At 37.5% G+C, this 20,399-nt stretch overlaps 1 protein-coding gene across 14 annotated transcripts in view; it reads left to right on the plus strand.

The window, feature by feature from the left end:
- The window catches only part of EMSY (EMSY transcriptional repressor, BRCA2 interacting), a 95,723-nt gene extending 76,021 nt beyond the window's left edge, over nt 1–19,702 (plus strand). For 7 of the 14 annotated variants that reach the window (XM_046015248.1, XM_046015259.1, XM_046015249.1 and 4 more), the window contains 5 exons: nt 694–735; nt 3,215–3,414; nt 5,304–5,867; nt 6,850–7,350; nt 11,141–19,702. In XM_046015248.1, the coding sequence (XP_045871204.1) occupies nt 694–735; nt 3,215–3,414; nt 5,304–5,867; nt 6,850–7,350; nt 11,141–11,335 (1,502 nt within the window). In that variant the 3' untranslated portion in view covers nt 11,336–19,702. The remainder of the gene's footprint in view (nt 1–693; nt 736–3,214; nt 3,415–5,303; nt 5,868–6,849; nt 7,351–11,140) is intronic. The other 7 variants (XM_046015253.1, XM_046015254.1, XM_046015256.1 and 4 more) reach the window with 4 other exon arrangements.
- The last annotated feature ends 697 nt before the right edge of the window (nt 19,703–20,399 follow it).

Below are 20,399 nucleotides of genomic sequence, written 5' to 3' on the forward strand. Positions count from 1 at the left end.
GGAAAGCAAATTAGGTATTTGTTTAAAATGTGATCTGGCCATGAAACACTAATGAGATTTTTAGATGGCATAGATAGAAAAGTGGAGCAGGAAGGATCATAGATTCTTTCTCTCATATTCTGGTGAGACCATTCCTGGAATACTGCTTTCTGGTTTGGACACTTCATTACCTAGAGATTTGAAATAGTTCAGAGGATAGTAATGTGAATAATTAGGGGTTGGGAGAAATGACTTATGAGGCAGTATGTCAAGAATACCTGTCTTAAGTTTTCTTAAGCAGTGATTAAAGGAGAATATAAAGTTAAAAATATTTAAAGGATGTAAAAAATACTAAAGTGGAAAAGGAATTCTTTGGTATCATTTTTAAGAGATATTTTTAAAGATTAATGGTTATGGTGAGTGCTCTGAATTGTGATGAATCACAGACCTGTACCCCTGAAACAAATAATACATTATATGATAATTAAAAAAAAAAAAAAGATTAATGGGTTAAAATTGCCAGAAGGGAGAATCCAGTTAGAGACTATGGAAAGCCATCTAGCATCTTTCTTTAGAGATATTTAGCAGAAAGCTAAATAAAGCAGAGGGTAATATGTTGGGGATATGAGTATTAACCTCTGGGGATAGACTAGATTATCGGATGTTAAATGGAGGAAAAGACCTATGATATCTTCCCTTACTTATCCTTTTCAGAACGCACTGATGAGGGGACAGAGGTTGCTTTTCCCCTTCTAGGTAAGTGGTGTGCATCCATTTGTAGTATAACTGAAGGTAAAAGATTATTGTTTTGGGGGGAGCTACTTAAATGGATGCGCTCTACTCTGATCTGGTAGAGGAAAGGTAAGCTCCACTCAGTGAAAAGGAGACTTTCTTTTTGCAGGATAGTGGGATTCTTTCTCAGAAATGAGCAGTTTGACGTTGAAAAAAATAAGAGCTGTTTAAAGAAATAAGTGACTGTTTTATGCTGTTGATATGGCCCAGTTAAGGTCACTTTCAGCTGTTTTCCCTATGTTCACTCTCTAACTTCCTTCCATAATTTCCTCCCCATCATATCCTCAGCCACAGTAAGCATTTTCTTTGACTTCAGATCCAGGTTCCTGGCCCCGATGTCTTGTATTATCCTACAATAGGTGTTAGTTTTCTCTAACTTTCCTGCACACTGGGGAATTACTATGAAGGAGTTTATAGATCTTGAATGAGGATTATTCTTAAATGATTTTAGTTGATCTTCTATTAAATCCATTTCCTTTCTTAATAAAAAAAATTTAATGTTATAATCATGAAGATTAGTATGGGCAGCAAAAATGTTCCTTATACTCCGATAATTTCATAAAAGATTTATTATTTTTCTTTTTTTTTTTTTTAAGATTTTATTTATTTATTTGACAGAGACAGATCAGAAGTAGGCAGAGAGGAAGGCAGAGAGAGGAGGAAGCAGGCTCCCTGCTGAGCAGAGAGCCGATGCGGGGCTCGATCCCAGGACCCTGAGATCATGACCTGAGCTGAAGGCAGAGGCTTTAACCCACTGAGCCACCCAGGCGCCCAGATTTATTATTTTTCAAATGTCACTCATTTCTGATGATGCTTCTATCAGTTAAAAAAACTTCATTAATTTGTTTGTTTAATTTTAATATTAGTATGATTTATTTTTTTCTCTTTAGTCACATTGTAAATGATTTCAGTAGTTGTTCTAATATCAACACCTTTTTTCAGTTTGGTTGAGCACATGTGGAAGATTTTATTAACTTACATAATCTAAAATGTGCATGTAAAGCATACTGTGAAATGCAGTAAGATACTGCAGTACATTTATACCAGTGATGCTGCCTGTAATCTCTTAGAGCACGTGCAGGCATATGTATAAGCAGCAATAGAAAAACCGTTGGTGAATATAGACAGAATGAGTTACAAAAATAAGTAAAGCTTGTTTATATTACATTGGATAGTTTTAGTTCTGTACTTATAATACCCAGGTGGTACTTTGACTTTGATTTCTATAGTGAGCATCTTCTTGGACATTCCACTATCACTTTTCTAAACATGGAACCACTTAATATGGAACTGCTTGAAATTGCAGTTTGAGATATTTGAGCATTAGAATCGTGGATTATTCAGAGAATTTTGATATTCTCAAAATCCTTACCTAATCTTACAGATTTGTTTTACTCTGTTCTTAATTCAAAAAGTTCATTTCCCAATAACCATAAGCATTTTTAAGGCTCTGTAGAATAAGAAGTGGTGAATGTTTTACTGTTTAAAAAGTTGAAGTTGACACTGGTAAGAGATAGTTTGGCATCAGTGTAAGCATTGTTTTACATCTGTTACATGGATATAAATGCCTAGCTTATTCCTTTGGACTTTTGTAGTGAGAGAATAAGAAATGGGGTTGTTTTCCTGTTACACTGTATTCTCACCCATTTATGTCAGATGAACAAAATTTATGATTTTTCTATTCCTATGTTTACTTTTAAGACTTAACAATTTAAGGACCATTTTCAATCTGTTACTTCATTTGATCCTTTTCTAGGTAGAAAAAATTTTTTTATTTTCCTATTTAAAAAAAAAACAAAAAACCTCTAAATTTAGAGACTAATAGAATTTAAATGACCTGTTCAAATTCACATAGCTGGGGTTGGTGGCAAAGTAGGACAGAATCCCGGTGTGACTCTTGGTCCAGTTCTTTTTGCAGTATCATCTTGACCTCTTACATCCTTAGGAACTATAAGGCTGCAAGACAATGTCACTTCATGTAAAAGAATGAAGGCTTCTGGGTTTTATATTGCATTAGGAACTGGGACCAATAAATTGAAGTGTTATCTTAGTAAATTAAGTATTATCTTCATATCCTTAAAGACATTAGCCTGGGATTTGATTGCAGAAATTTATTGTTGTTTTGTTACCTTAAATGGGTGAAGGTTGTTGGAGAAATTAACTACAGCTCACAGTAGGCTGTAACTTTACGGGGTTTGTTCCTCCTTTGTGATAATAGTTTTCACGGTGCTTCCGCATTTCTCATCTCATCCTTATAATGGCTCTGTTATTCCCATTTTACAGATGAGAACACAGAGTCTCAGAGAAGATAAGTGACTTTCTCAGAGTCACACATCTCATAGATGGGCAGACTCTGGTCTTCTGCCTCCTAGTTCACAGTACCACACATTCTCTCTGTGATGCAATCTCACAGACATTTGTTTAAAATGACTACTGGTTACAGATGCTGTGGTGATTTCTGGAGAAATATCATCACCTCCTCTATTTTCAGTCAGCCATCGCTCCCAGCCCCAACAGCCCTCCCAGCCTCAGCGGACCCTGCTCCAGCATGTGGCTCAGTCACAGACTGCAACACAGACTTCAGTGGTGGTGAAGTCCATCCCGGCATCTTCCCCTGGAGCAATCACCCACATTATGCAGCAGGTTGTATCTCTTCTTTCTCTTCTTACCTTCTGTTACTGCCTCCTTCCTAAATAAGTAAAATAAGGTTTAGTTTCATTGATTATAGGAGAAGAAATAACTGAATTGAAGAGCAGTTCTGTCCTCTGTGAGGACTGAGTAGAGAAAATGAATTGAGAGTCTTAAAACACTGGAAAGTAATTAAGAAACAGTATTCATAAATCTTCTGTAAAATTGGAACATTTGAAAAGGATGGGATTATCTAGATGAATCTATGACTTCAGAATTGGTCACTCTGTATACGTTGTTACGGAAGCATTTATCACTGAGGTGAGATTTTTAAATGAAATTGAAGTTAGCTTGTTTAGCTGTTTGTTGCTAGGTGTTTTGGTTTTAAAATGAATTCTCATAGGAAACATTATTTATAAGTACGTATAAATATCTCACTTCTTTTACTATATGTGACCAATTGAGGAAGAGACTTAATGGGGGAGGAGAATGAGTTAATACAAAACAGGAAATCTGGTATCAAGGGTAATAGGGAAAAAAGAATATGTTGATAAGCTGATTTTGTGTCAGATACTGTGCTTTGAGCTTTAAAATACATTAATTTGTTTAATTCCCACTATGATCCTGCAAGGTAGGTATATTATCCCTCTTACAAATGAGGAAACTCATGCTTACAGAAGTTAAGTAACTTATTCCCGGTGGCAGAGCCAGGGTTTAAACCCAAAACATCCTGCCTCTATACAAAGTGATATCATAGATGCCAGATTTAAGTGTGACTTCTGATTAGTTGTCACATAAATCACCATCATTTGACTGGTAGCAGTTGATCCTAATTGTAAGCAAACTAACCTGAATGACAATAAATTGTTGCATTAAAAACCTGTATGTGTAAGGTCATTATGAGATTGAGGAGGGTTTCAATTGAATCTCAAAGTTTTTAAAGTTTAGAATAAAGGAATAGCATGACAAAGAAGCGTGAAGAACAGGGTTGGGGTGGATGTTGTGTCACTGAGGAAAGCCAGGTGGCCAGAGGTTTAGCTGAGTATCAGATCTCAGCCTGGTTGCTGGCAGGTCCTGACATTGAGCTTTCTCAAGACCCCCAGAGAGGTCAAACAGGCTGGCCCTAACTATGTCCCTCAAGATTGATGCTTCCTCCCATCACTGTTACAACTGACACAGAACAATCTCCCTTTCCACGGACAGGAGTGCTCTCCATCCCCTCCCTGGTCTTCTCCCCTCCTGGCAGCCCGGTCTCTGGGAGACTGTTGCCCGATGGGCCCAGAAGATGACCAAAGTGGGGAGGACGACTAGTGCAGAGGGTTGTTCACACAGGCCTTGGTGAAGCCTGATGACCCATTTCCACTCTGAGCAGAGAAGGCCCTCTTTGGGGACTCGGATGGGCATGTCCCTCAGACAGTGACTCTTCCCTTCTGGACAGCGTTGGACATACACACGGCCAACGTGGGCTTCTCTGAACTTGGCTTTTCTCCAGACACCTCATTCTTGGGTTGCTGCGTTCTTTCTTTGCTTGGGTCAGTATCTCTGATGACCAGGCAAGAGAGCTGTGTCCTGAGCCAGAGAACCTCTCCCTTTTCTGTGTTGGGCTGTGCTTGCAGGGCAACCGTACTCCTCCTACCTATACATTCTGGGTTCTCAAGGACTTTTCATAAAGAAGTGAGTAGATCAGTTTTGCAGTCCTTAATGTCTAAGAGTTGAAATTACAAGCGTCTCAATCTAAAGACTCCCCTTTAGATTTAGAAAACTTGAGTTTCTTGGTCTTTTTAGGCTCTTCCTTCTGAAAATTTTTGAATGAATCTCATAACAAGTCTCTTCCAGTTTGAGGAAAATGTAGCAATGTAGGTGTTTTTCTTATTTCATTCTTACTTTGTGCCTTTTTTACTTAGGCATTAAGCAGTCATACTGCTTTTACCAAACACAGCGAGGAACTTGGAACTGAGGAGGGCGAGGTTGAAGAGATGGACACTTTAGACCCTCAGACAGGTCTGTTTTACCGATCTGCCCTGACTCAGTCGCAGTCAGCTAAGCAGCAGAAACTTAGCCAGCCCCAGCTGGAACAGACTCAGCTGCAAGTGAAAACTCTGCAGTGCTTCCAGACTAAACAGAAGCAGACCATCCACCTGCAGGCAGACCAGCTCCAGCACAAACTCCCGCAAATGCCCCAGCTTTCCATCAGGCACCAAAAGCTCACCCCTCTCCAGCAAGAACAAGCACAGCCCAAGCCAGATGTACAGCACACACAGCATCCCATGGTGGCCAAAGACAGGCAGCTTCCTACCTTAATGGCACAGCCCCCGCAGACTGTAGTACAGGTGCTCGCAGTGAAAACCACGCAGCAGCTCCCCAAACTGCAGCAGGCTCCGAACCAACCAAAAATCTACGTGCAACCCCAAACCCCCCAGAGCCAAATGCCGCTCCCAGCTGCATCAGAGAAACAGCCGGCAAGCCAGGTAACGGAATATTGGTAGCATGCAAAGCTAAACTTCTCTGTTCACGGAAAAAATAAGAACATCATGACCCTGTCGTGATTAGCAGTGCTTTCTCCTGGCAAGAGGAAACTCAAAAGCCTCATTTATGCTGGTATTACTTTACCCCATCAGAAGGTTGATATTAGGGAAGAAATGTACGCATTAATAATAGGAAGAAAAAAAGCGTAGCATGCAGAACTTGATTTTCCAGGCAGTTTTTAATGAAATCACTTCAGCATTGGTCAGCAGTGCATGGAAGCGAGATCCCTAAATTATTTGTATTTTTTAGGTATAAAATATTTTTTTTTCCGTGCCTGTAAACTCTTATATCTGTGGCAGTAATGCTAAGTAAACTACCGTCTTTTAAGAAGCTTCATTGAACATCTTCCTTTGTAGTTTACATCATTATCATCTAGTTAATAAATTTACCTTCTAGATTTATCTTCTAGATTATAGAGGAATTATCTGGATAATCAAAAGAAAAATTATATTAAGGAAAACCAGTGGCTTTAGAGTGATGTATATGTGTGTATGTGTGTATTATAAATACATATATAGAGAATATATTTATATAGTTGTATTTTGAAGCAAAAAATAGAAAATCCTACTTTTTATTTTTAAAAACTGAAGAAGATGAAAATAATCTGAGAACGGGTTGAAGGTATACTGTGTAGGGATATAAATCCCAAAGGAAAACAAGGCTGCTGTGACTTTTTTTTTTCCTTTATTGCTGTGAACCTTGGCTGGCTAGACGAAGGTTCTTTTTACCCCTCCTCATTCCCTAGGTTTCTTAAAAATAACCACATACTTTCCCATTCAGCCCTCTTTTAAAACACCAAGCTTCATTCAGAATGTCTTCCTAGTATACCGCACGAATGTTTCTTTTGCCATATTATCTGGGGTGTTGGATAGGTTTTCTCAAAGAGATGTAGCTGTAACACACACAACCCCAATTTATTTTCAGGTGGAGCAGCCAATTATAACCCAAGGATCCTCTGTTACAAAGATAACTTTTGAGGGGCGCCAGCCTCCCACAGTTACAAAGATAACTGGTGGCAGTTCTGTGCCTAAGCTGACATCACCAGTTACAAGCATATCTCCCATTCAGGCCTCTGAGAAGACAGCAGTGTCAGACATTTTGAAAATGTCTTTGATGGAAGCTCAGATTGATACAAATGTAGAGCATATGGTAGTGGATCCCCCAAAGAAGGTCCTTGCCACTGGTATGCTCACTGGTGAAGCAGGATCATTACCCTCTACCCATGTGGTGGTGGCAGGGATGGCGAATTCCACTCCCCAGCAACAGAAATGTAGAGAGTCCTGTTCAAGTCCATCTGCTGTTGGCCCTCCCTTAACGACAAGGAAAATCGATGCACCAGGAGTGCCTACGACAGGCCAATTCATGCGTATTCAGAATGTAGGCCAAAAGAAAGCTGAAGAGAGCCCAGCAGAAATTATCATCCAGGTAAGAATTGGAAGGAACATGAGAAGTATTGGGCATCTTGGGGGTTGTGGGTTTGCTGTGATTGGGGCTGTCACAGGAAGTCGTGCCAAGATGGCAAAAGACAGAGTGATTATTTTTGAGATGACATTTAAAAATTGGGATTTAATACCTATTATAAATATACAAATTTTTATTTTCTGGAAGAGAATTCTAGAAAGTTGGTGGATGTTATCATACCCCTTCTTAGAGGTAGTCAAGGGCCCTGAGTCAATATGGCAGCGTGATTTGTAGATATAAGACATGCTTGCCAGTGTTAACTCAGTAAGTCAACCCAGAAAATCAGCAACTTAATGGGGTCAGATTCCCCGGTCTTTGCTCAAAAACTCCTGGGATATAACTGGGTTGTACTTTTATTTCAAGTCAATTTCAGGGACCCTTTCCTTGCAAATACACAGCTCTTTATCTTGATCTAAGTTTATGGTTTTCAGGACAGTTAAACCTTAATTAACTGCAGTGTCTGGAGAAATATGTTGTAAGAAAATGTTTCTACATAATTTAATTTTATATTTAATTTAGGATTAACCATAAAGCTTTGCTTTTTATTTCAATCATTGTTGAAAAATCTTGTTATGGTTACTGTCCTGCCTTGGTAAGTACAGGCTAGTGAACATAATGAATTATTCATTGGCAGTAGATCTTCCGTGCTTCACATTCCCTTCATTTTGAAACTCATATGTCATCATGCATAATAGATCAAGACCAAAGAATTACTGAGTCCAGACTAGCCTTTAGAAGTTGTATTTTACTTTCCTTTCTCCTTGCAGGGTTTCAGATTGTTTTCTTGTCACTTGTCATTTTTTTGGCTACACTCATAAGGTGGCTTGGAAGGTTATCAGAACAGCACATTTTAGTTAACGGAGAATTTGGATTCATTGAAATGTGGATAATCTAGGATTTACCGTAGATTCATTGTTGTGTGACTTGGAAGTTTCTATGGTAAACTTTACCTTTTCCATGATGCCAGGCTATAAGAGAATGCAAATTGACCAATATTATATTTCTTAATATAAATAAATATGGGAAAAATGCTTAAAGGCAAATAGAACTGGCCATTGAATTATTAAATGATTTCTTCCTCTGTAAAAACAGTTGTTAGCAAATTAAGTCATTCTTGACAGGGGGAGTCATTGGTGTGTCACTCCCCCCACCCCACCCCCCGAAAATGTGGAAAAAGACTGAGTTCCTAGCTTTGCCACTCATTGTGTGACTTTAGGCAGGGCTCTTTTACCCCACTCTATGTTAGTTTCCTCATCAGTAAAAATAGGAATAAGGAATGCCTATTTTACATGATTAATGGGAGGATTGTACAAAATTGAGATGAAGCACCTAGCACAGTACCTGGCTCTTGGTGATTGCCCAATAAATGGTGGCTGTTAACTATTTTACTAAAATTCACTGTGGCTCCTAAGAGTTTAAATTGGTTTGCCAACTATATTGGAAATAATTTGGGATAGCTTATTTGGAAATTATTTTCTGTATTTTATGAACAGGGCTGAAAATTGCTTTGTGTGTCAAGGATAGTATCTAATGAGTTGGCTCTCTCCAGAACACACAACTAACTTTCAGTGTATATATACCATGTGCTAGGTGGCCACATCAGAGGGAAGGACCAAGCTTTTGGAGTCAGAAACCTGGGTTTGAGTCTCACCTGTACTCCTTCTTCCCAGCACTGTGGTTTGGAGCAACAGAGTTCACCTCTGTACCTCCATTTCATTCCCTGTGAAATGAAGACCATAACAGTTTCTCACAAGGTTGTTTTGAGGATTTCATGGGAAACTGTATGGAATATAGCTAGTTAAGTGTCCGATACAAAGGAACGCTCAATAACTATAGCTCCTCTTACTATAATCATCAGGAATATATTGTTGGGATATTTTCAGATCTTCCTGGTTACACTTAACTTTGACTGCAAGTACTGATTTTATGGATTCAGTAAAATAGTGTGGGGATGAATGAAAGAAGTCTACAGAAGTGCTTTGATTCCTTGAAAAATGTTTTATAAGAATTCAATATGTTTAATAATAAATACTTTGAATGAAAAGCATTGTTCTTTGTAGACACTGTATTTCATTCATTTGTTCGTTCATTCATTCATTCATACCACATGTATTATTTATTATTTAACCTCTGTGTTCTCGGTGCTGTGCTCGGTGCAGGCTAGAGGGTAAACAAAACAAATATATCTTCTATTCTGAAGGAGTCTGTATATGTGGAACTCATAGAATTTTAGAACGTTGAGATCTTTAGAGTGTATCTTACTACCACGAGATTAAAGCTCAGTGAGGTGAAGTGACTTGTTCAGAGGTCCATAGCACGTCTGAGTCAGAATTGAACTAGAATCCAGGTCTCCTGACCCCACCTCAGGTTTCTTCACAGTGACCAGCTATATGGAACAGAGTGGGGGGAAATAAGTAACAGAAGACTCCATTAATATAGATTGAGTGCCTTGGCATCTTGCAATATTTTCTTTATAGTGTTAAAATTATATTTATATCCCTCTCCCCATCAGTTCCTAACCCCCACTCCCCAACCCCAGCAGTAGAAGACTGTTTTGGTCAGGTATCTTTCCTGATACTCAGTTTTGCCCTGGGACTTTGAATATTAAAGATAGGTTAATTCATTTGGCAGGTGTTTATTGAGCAACTAATGCATGACAGGCCCTGTTCAGAGCTCTGGGCATCTAGCAATGAAAAAAAGTAGTCAAGGTCTGTGCTCTGATAAATACTCTCATGGAGCTTACATTCTAAGGGTGAGAAAAAAATTTAACAGAAAGAAAAAAACAATGTAATAGAGGTGGGAGTGGGACCTACCCAGTGATCTGGTTTCATGGTCATAGAAGGAAAGCTTCTCAAAATGTTTTACTCTAAGCATTTGAGCTAAGATGCAGATGACAGGATGGAACCAGCCATGCAGAGATTCAGAGAAAAAGTATTCCAGAAAGAGGGGAGGAACTAGTGCAAAGGTCCAAGGTATGAGTGTGTTTGGCATAAGCCTAGAGTCATGACAAAAAGTTTGATTTTATAGCAATTACGATAGGAAACCGTTGTAGAACTTTAAAAAAGCAGGGGTATGATGTGAACTGATAGACCTGATAAGGATGAGAAAGAAGAACCTGACAAGGCAATATGGCCGTAGTATGTGTTTGTCTACTCATATTTTAAAAGACAGTTTTGTCCTCTTAGGAAAGAGGATTAGTATGTCACCGAAATAACTAACTTCCCCTTTGAACTACCAAAGGGTTACTAAAGGTTACTGAAAAGTTTAAAATATATTGTGGTGTCAGCAAATTAATAATATACCTTGCAGATAATAGTGAAATCTGACTACATTTACATTTAAAATTTGCTTAATGATCAAATGAAAATATCCTTTAAAGTCTCTCTCTTGAATTAGGCACAGACTTCAGCCTCCTTTACTGGAAGAGGTGCCATCAGGAAGTGAAAAGATCACTTTAAGTTGTTAGAAGACTTGAGCTTGAATCCTGGCACTTTAACCTTGACCAACTGTGTGACCTTGATTAAGTCACTTACCCTCTTAGTTTCCTCATTTGTAAAATGGGAGTAACATTTTTCTTACAGTGTTGTTATGGGGATTTAGTAGAGTATCATGTGTGAAAGCACCTAGCACAGTGCCTGGCATGTAGTAGTTGTCCAATGAATGTCAGTTTCCTTGTTTCCTTCCTTAGTGTTGGGGAAATCCTCCTGTTTCTTCTTCTTACCATAAAGCCTCTCTCCTGTGTCTTCTCTTCCAGGCCATTCCCCAGTATGCTATTCCTTGTCACTCCAGTTCCAACGTGGTTGTAGAGCCCAGTGGGCTTCTTGAGCTAAACAACTTCACTAGCCAGCAGTTGGATGACGATGAGACGGCAATGGAGCAAGACATAGACAGTAGCACAGAGGATGGAACTGAGCCCAGCCCCTCTCAGAGTTCTGCTGAACGGTCCTAAGTTTTTGGAAACAGGCGTGCACTTTAAAACCTACTTGGTTACCAAGTGTCCAGGGAAGCCCTTGATTTTTGATGTGTAAAGAGAGCACTTTGCCCATGCTTAGGCTGTGGACCCCAAAATTACAGTGTTTCAACAAGAGTTGCTGCAGGAGCAGCATTTTAAAACAAGATAAAACTCACAGGGGAATGTACTTTTTTAAAAAAAAAAAAAAAAAAAAAAGGAAGAAAGAAAAAAAAGGAAAACTTAGAAAAAGATGCACATCTGCAGTGACAAAAGACCTGATATTCTTTCTCCGTTGGAGCACGGCTGATGGAAAAGTGTGTCATGCAGTGGAGAGAGACTTCCTGTGAATGTTCTCAACTGGTTTCTGCTGAGCAAAACACCATCAGAAAAGGAGAATGTGAATAGTTTGTATTTTGAAACGGTGTGTCGGGAACAGTTTTTTAAAAACCTTGTATTGTTTTTGAAAATCTCTGGAAGTGTTGAATTGGTTAAAATTTTACATTTGCTCAGTTTATAGTTTATAAAATAACTAGAAAAATACTGGCATTAAAGAATCCTTGTTAGATGGTGGAAATCAGATCCCTAACCAGTGGGAAGTGCTTTTTGGGTGGCTTGTACATTCTCATCAATTGTATGCTAATTTATTGTGTTGTTGTTCCTTTGTGCTCTTAAGCAGCACACTTGCCTTCTATTTATTTAAATGTAAACATTTCAAAGCAGGCCATATTCTTTCTGACAGATTTCCTGTAAACCAGGATTGCCTGCCTTTTCCACCTCCCACCCCTCCCGCTCCTTTAAGAAAAGAGAAAATGTTTCATTGTGAAGGAGAGGGAAAGAAACATTTTCTAGCCCAAAGGAAATGTTCTGCTATGTTCAGGAAAAATTACCCATATGATTCTATCTTAACATTGAAATTGCACATTCATGTTGGACTGAGACTTTGAAGATAACTTTTACATACTTCTGTTTAAGCCCCTTTGAAATGTATAAAAATTAATTTGCAGTTCTAAATGTAATGTTTTTAAGCATTCTGCCTTTTTAGGAAACAGTTTGTTTAAGCAATATGTTTGGGTCTTGTGATCACTGTCTGTCACAAGTAGACTGAGGGGTAAGAGGGTGGGAGGGTAACGGTCAGTTTTGACAAATTGTGGCAAAGGAAGCAATTCTTTTCATTTTTAAAAAAATGTAAATAGAAAAGTTTTTAACGGTTTTATATAGATTTCACTATAAATAAGCATTTTAAGACTGACAAATGTTGAACTGTACATACATATCTCAGCATAACTGCCCAATTTTTTGGTGCTGAAGTACTGTAAGTAGATTTCATCAACAGTCTCCTAATTTTTGCATCTATATCTAGGAAAAAAAAAACTGTGATACTGTAGTTAATAAATTCCCACTAGAGTGACACTGAAGATTTAAACACAAGCATTTATAAGATGCACTGACCTCTGGTAGTCGCCATCATTTCTCCTGAGTGGTTAACGACTTACCCATAGATGGGGCTGTTGGATTTTATTTTATTGTACAAATTCATGTTTAAAAGACTTTGTGATTGTTTCTAGTTAAGTAACTTTTTAACCTCTCCAGTCATAGGCTTCTTTGAAAATTTGATCACACTATGAACTGTCCCCAAAAAGACACACATGCCAATATACATGTTAGATTTTACATACAATCTTAGGGGTTTGTGGGCTCCTAAGCCTAACCATGTATTCAAGGTTAAGCCCTCTGTTATGGTTGGTCCATTACTTACAGATGTAAGTTTTTATAAAATAAAATATCTTTTAAATATTCATGGGTCAGGTAACAAGAGCAAACTTGAATAAAGTTATTATGTCTACTTCTAAATATTCTGGCAGCATAGCATACCTGTGTCCCTTTGAGAATTTAACCTTAATATGTTTTCAGCAACTAGAATGGCAGATGAAACTTCCATAAGCTACACTTTTAAAAATTAGTGTGTATATATTAACAAATTATCAAGTGAGGGATTTAACATTTTTTTTCCTTCAAAGATATTACTTTCAAGGAGACCATGAATTCTTTTGTTTATTCAACAAATATTATTTAAACATATTCTGCGTGTCGGGTACTGTTCTAAGCACCAGGGATTCCACAGTAAATAAACAGAAAATCCTACCCTTACGGAGTTTACAAACAGAGCTTCCTGCTGAAGAGTGGATGCCAGGGCCAAAGGAAGGAGGAAACTCAAGTGACCCTTAGGTTTCTTGCTTAAGTGAATGGATGGTGGTGCTGTATATGGGTATCCAGGTATCCTTTTACTGAAAGTCTTAGCATTATTAAATGTAATTTTAAATCAGTCCTTGTGAAAGATATTCAGAGATTATGCTGCAAATATTACAGAATTATTAGAGTCCTAACAACTGTTACAGGCAGTGGTAAGAAAAATTCATTTGATTTGAAGTAAACTTTGTAAATGCTTTGTATTGCAGAATGCAGTTTATGCTGAACTTAGGGAACTTAAAAAAATGTTTTATTGAAATTAATTCACAGGCCATACAATTCACCCATTTAAAGTATATAGTTCAGTGGTTTTCACTGTATTTACTGAGTTGGGCAGCCATCACTACAGCCAGTTTTAGAACATTTGCATAATCCTAAAGAGAAACCCTGTACCCCTTAGCTGTTACCCCTGAAACTCACCCTACCACTCCAGCTCTAGGCAACCACTAAACTACTTTCTGTCTCTATGGACTTGCCTATTCTGGACATTTCATATAAATGGAATCATAAAATATGTGGTCTTCCGTGACTGGCTTCTTTCATTTGGCATAGTATTTTCAAGATTGTAACAGGTTTCAGTCCTTTTTATGGCTCAGTAATATTCCACCGCATGGATATACCACATGTTATTTATCCGTTCATTGGTTGATGGACGTTGGGGTTTCTACTTTTGGCTTTTATGAATAATGCTGCTGTGAACATTTGTGTACAGTTTTTACATATGTTTTCCGTTCTCTTTGGTACATTTCTAGGAGTGTAATTGCTAGGTCCTACAGTAACTGTGTTTAATGATTTGAGAAACTATCAAAATCTTGTCTACAGTGACTGCACGGTTTACAGCAGTATAGGACAGTTTGACCTTTTCTACATCTTCACCAATGCTTGCTATATTTGTTTTTTGTTTAAAGTCCAATGCTCTATCCATTGCACTACAGAGCCTGTTTTTTGTTTAAATTATTTTTCAAAATTATATCCATCTTAGAGTGTGAAGTGGTACCTCATTATGGTTCTGATTGACATTTCCCTGATGGCTAATGATAAGAATCTTTTCATCTGCTTGTTGGCCATTCACAGATCTTTGGAGAAATGTCCTTTGCCCATTTTCAAATTGAATGATTTTGTATTTTATTATTTAAATTGAGAACTTTCGAAGTACAGGCAATAATACCACTCTTAAAAGAAAAGTAACCTGTTCTCTGGTCATTAATTCATCACCCTTAAAACCTTAATCACGTTTTACTTCAAGTCTAATGTAACAAATTGCTTAACATTCTTAAAACTGTGTAGAGCTAATTGAAAAAGTTTTTAAATGCATTTCTTTGTGAGGTTCTCTCAATGACCTGCTTGGATGGGAGACATAGTACAAAGGAAATAGTGGCCAAGTGGTCTGGATTTGAGTCCCAGGCTCCTGTGTTAATGGATCATGAACTTGAGCAGGTCCCATTCCCTGTAATACAGAGAATGTGAGTTTCTGACCCACTTGGGACTATCGTGAAGAATGGATGAAATAGTGCATGTAAAAATGCCAGGCACAGAGGTGCTCTATTTTTTAAGTCTAATAGTTATTAACACTCCCACTTTATAAATAGAAAATGAGGGCTCAGAGACAAATGAAGTACCAAAACACACAGATTATATGCTAATAGGCATCATGCTGATCCCCAAGTTGATACTGTCTATATAGGAGTGTATGTGTGCCACCAAACACAGAATTGGCCTTTGGAAAGACAGGGGAACTTGATGTTGGCCTGTAACATAATCTCTGTCGGTCTTGGGTGCCTTCACACAGAGGTGCTCACACGCGTTTGTTTTCTGAGTTCAATTACATGTCACAAATCCCAGATAAGAGGAAGTAGAGTGAAAAAGCACCATATAAGCAAGGCCTTTCCAGGAAGAGTGAGAAAACAGTCTGCTGCCCCTGCTTACAGGTTTATAAGCCTTTAAGTGAGGCCTATGACCTATATATTGAAAAAAGGATTGAAACACCATAGGATCAGATTTGTACTTGTGAGAAGTTTTGCTCTGCTTTCTTACCTCTTCCTTGCTTACACAGACTAACTGAAAACAGGGCACTTAAAAAAAAAAAAAAAAGAAGAAGCAAGCTTAGGTTTGAATCCTGACAAGCCATGTGGCGGGACAAGCTCTGAGAGGCTTCACTTAGCACAAGATGGAATGAATGGTTTATACTATGTCACCTAATACCCATTTTTAAATGTCCTGACTTTTTCTTTTCCTTCCAACAAATAGTTACTAGGCACTTCTTATGTGCAGATGTTGGGGATATAATAGCCAGGGAAAGACCCCCCCTACCCTCTTGGAACTTGAGCCTCTATCTCCTTTAGGAGATACATGAATCAAAGATTACAGCTAAATATATTAATTGCTAAGTGCTATGATGGAAAATAAGTAGTGCTAGGATAGTGCATAAATACGGAGGTTGGGGAGTTTTGCTCAGAAAGGGATTCTTAAAGTGATTTGAAGGAAGGGATTTAACTAGGCAAAAAGGATGGGGGCAGAAGGATAGCAGCTATGAAAGGCCTGTGGTAGGACTGACTTGGGGAGAGGGGAACTTTGAATAGGCTAATGTGGCAGCAACGCAGCAAGTGAAGGCAGCAAGCGTGGGAACAAAGTAGAGACAGACCTATATGTGGATCTTGCAGGTTATGATAAAGTTTTGAGGTTTTATTCTTAGAACAAGAAGTCACTGAAAAGTTTTAAGCCGTTGGCCCTGGCAAAATAAATTAATATATGTACAAAATATTTGGCGTTATGTTGATTCATTAGTACAGAAAAATATACTTAACTTTTTTTTTAATGCCAGTCTCATCTCCTTATGTCTGGCATTCAAGGGTCTTAGCCAGAGCTGCAATCTACATCTGTAGATTCATAACCCATTTCACTACCCCGACCTACTGCCTGTCTCCCCCATCACACATACAGTTTATGCTCTGTATTTGAAAGACTCACTCATTTCCCAAAGCCCTGCTTAAAAACCACATCCTTCACCAACACTGCCCAGATGTGTTGAAGGGGGACTTAATCCCACCCCACTGCTGAGCTCCTCTAGCATTTGACGAGAAATACACGTTTACTTAGCACTTACCATTGGTTCTTTACTGTGAATTAGTTGCAATTTCTCACAGTATGCCTCTGGGAGAGTCCTTGAAATGCAGTATTCTAAGGAGTCATTCTAAATTCTTTGAGCTTTAGTAAGAGGTGCTGAGCTTTCCGGATTTTTTTTTGTCTCTGATGCCCTTGAATATCAAGGCTTACTATTCAAGTTTGTTAGAAAGAGTTTAGTGACATCGTTGGTAATCTTAAGATTCACTCATTCAATTCAGTAGCATCCTGAGGATCAACTGCTATTTCCTTGCATGGCAGCGTTCACCGGGGTCTATCATGTATGCTCTCACTTTGACCTCTATCATATATGGATTAATTAATTAAATCACTGAATAAATATTGAGCAGTTATTGTGACCCAGACACTATTCTAGCCACTAGGGATATAGCAGTGAACAAAATAGTGGAAAAATAAAACAATCTGTGTTATGTAGCTTACATTCTAAATGGGCTGTAAGTATAAATTAAAAATAAATGGTATCTTATGATAATTAGAACAAGCAAACTGGTAAAGGAGAATATGATCTTAGATGGAATAGACAGGGAAGTTCTCACTGAGAAGGTAAATTGGAAAAAAACCTGCAGGACATGAAGTCAGCTGGACTGATGTCTGCAGAAAGAGTGTTCAACGTGGAGGGTACAGCAAGTACAAAGGCCCTGAGATTAAAAAAAAGACTAGATAGGGTCAGAGTGAATGGGGATGGAGGGAGTTTTGTCTTCTCTCTTTTTTCTTTGTCATTGCCTAAAGGATTGTCAGTTTGATGATCTTTCCCAAGAACTGACTTTTGGCTTCTTTGATTCTTTTGTTTTTCTATTCCCTATTTCATTTATCTCCATTCTATTCTTTTATTATTTTCTTGCTTTTGCTAGCTTTGGGCTTAGTTTGTTTTGTTTTGTTTTTTTCCCCTTTTTCTAGTTCCTCAAGGTGTGAAGTTATTGATTTGAGATCTTTTCTTTTTTGATGTAGACATGCACAACTGTAGATTTCTCTCTGAGCACTGCTTTTGCTGCATTCTATAAATTTTGGTATGTTGTGGGGTTTTTTTTCACTCATCTCAAGATATTTTCTAGTTCCTCTTATGATTTCTTCAGTCACTGGTTGTTTAAGAGTTTGTTTAATTTCCACGTATTTGTGAAATGTGCGGTTTTCCTTCTGTTCTGATTTCTACCTCTATTCCATTATGGATGTTCTATCCATGATTGAAAGTGGTGTACTGGAGTCTCCAGAAGTCTCCGTTATTGTGAGCTGTCTACTTCTCCCTTCAGTTCTGTTAATATTGGGCTCATGTATTTTGGAGCTCTGTTTGGTACATGTATGTTTATAATTGTTATTTCTTGGTGAATCAACCCCTTTATCAGTATATAATACTGATATCTGATATCTACTGATATCTGATATCTACTGATATCAGAAGAACTGATATAGTTCTTCTTTGTGTCTTGCAACAGTTTTTACTTAAAGTCTATTCTGTCTGATATTGGTATAGTCACCTCAGCTCTCTTTTGGTTACCATTTGCATGGAATATATTTTTCTATCCTTTAACTTACAGCCTATTTATGTCTGCATTGAAAGCCAGTCTCTTATGGACAGCATATTGGATCATTTTTAATCTAATCTGCCAATCTTGGCTGTTGATGGGGGAGTTTGATCCATTTATTTTTAATGTAATTAGGAATAAAGAAGGATTTACTTCTGCCATTTCATATTTGTTTGCCATGTCTAATACTTTTTAAAATTCTCTATTTCCCATGGCCTTCTTTTATGTTTAATTGATTTTTTTTATTGAGATGTTTTTATTTCCTTCTCATTCATTTCCTTTGTGTAAATTTTTAGATATTTAGATATTTCCATTGTGGTTATGAAGGGGATTACATTTAATATCCTTAATTTATACCTAGTTTGAATTGATACCAATTTAACTTTAGTAGCATACAAAACTTTGCCCCTCTATAGCTTCATTCCCCCCTTTATGATGTTATCATCACAAATTACATTTTCATACATTGTGTGTCCAATAACATAATTATTTTTATGCATTTGTCTTTTCAATTATGTAGGAAATAAAAAGTGGAATTACAAAACAAAACTGCAATAATATTGGCTCTTGTATTTTCCTGTGTAGGTACCTTTACTGGAGGACTTTATTTCTTCATATGGCTTCAACTTATTGTCAAGTGGCCTTTTGTTTCAATCTGAAGGACTCCTTTTATTTTATTTATTTATTAAACATGGGACTTGAACTCAGGATCCTGAGATCAAGACCTGAGCTGAGATCAAAAGTCAGATGCTCAACCGACAGCCACCCAGAAGCCCTTGAAGGACTCCTTTTAGTATTTCTTTATGGGAAGATCTAGTGGTAATGAGCTCCCTGAGCTTTTGTTTATCTGAGAATGTCTTAATTTTTCCCTCATTTTTGAATGACAGTTTTACTGCATATTGAATTCTTGATTAACAGGTTTTATTTTTTTTCTTTCAGCACTTTGTGTCATCTCACTGCCTTCCTAGGCTTTACGGTTTCTGGTGAGAAATCAACTGTTTACCTTACTGAGGAGAACTTCTACCTGACAAGTTGCTGCCCTCTTGTTTCTTTCCAGATATTCTTTTTGTCTTTTGACAGTTTTACTCTGATGTGTCTTAGTGTAGCTCTGTAAATTTATCCTACTTGGAGTTCATTCAACTTATTGGATGTGTAGATTCATGTCTTTCATCAAACTTGGTAAATTTTCAATTGTTTCTTCAAATATTCTTTCTGCCCCTTTCTCTCTCTCCCCCATAATACATATATTGAACCTTTTGATAATATCCCACAGGTCTCATAGCTCCTTTTAATTTTTCTTCCTCCCCCACCCCTTTCTGTTCCTGGATAATTCTGTAACTGGATAATTTCAGTTGTTCCTATCTTCAAGTTCACTCATTCTGTCTTCTGCATGCTCAAATTTTCTAGACGTTGAACCCCCTCTAGTAAAGTTTTTTTTTTAATTCATTTACCAACATCTCCCCATTTCTCCAGCCCTTGGCAGCCACCATTCTACACTGTTCTGTGAGTTTGACTTTTTAAGATTTCACATATAAGTGAGATCATGCAGTATTTGTCTTCTGTTTCTAACTTATTTCACTTAGCAAAATGTCCTCCATGTTCACCCATGTTGTTGCAAATGATAGGATTTTCTTTTTTAAGGTTGAACAATATTCCATTTTGTGTGTGTATATATATGTGTATACACACACATACATATATATGTATACATATACATATATGTGTGTATGTATATATACATGTGTGTGTATATATATATACATATGTATATGTATATACATATGATACATATGTATCATTCAATCACTGATGGACACTTAGGTTGTCGCCATTGTGAATAATGCTGCAGTGAACATGGGAGTACAGATAGCTCTTTGAGATACTGATTTCATTTCCTGTGAATATATATCCAGAAGTAGTGTTTTTGGACCACATGGTAGCTCTTAATTTTTTTGAGGAACCACTGTAGTGTTCTCCATGGATTTTTCATTTCAATAATTGTACATTTATGTCCAGAATTTCCATTTGGTTCCTTTGATAATTTCTCTTTATTGAAATTCTTATTTTGTTCTCAAATCACTTTCTGTATTTCCTTTAGTTCTTCATCTTTGGCTCTTTGAACACATTTAAGACAGTTATTTTAAAGTCTTTGT

The sequence above is a fragment of the Meles meles genome, chromosome 8 (assembly GCF_922984935.1).
Source record: "Meles meles chromosome 8, mMelMel3.1 paternal haplotype, whole genome shotgun sequence".
In the NCBI taxonomy this organism is placed as follows: Eukaryota; Metazoa; Chordata; class Mammalia; order Carnivora; family Mustelidae; genus Meles; species Meles meles.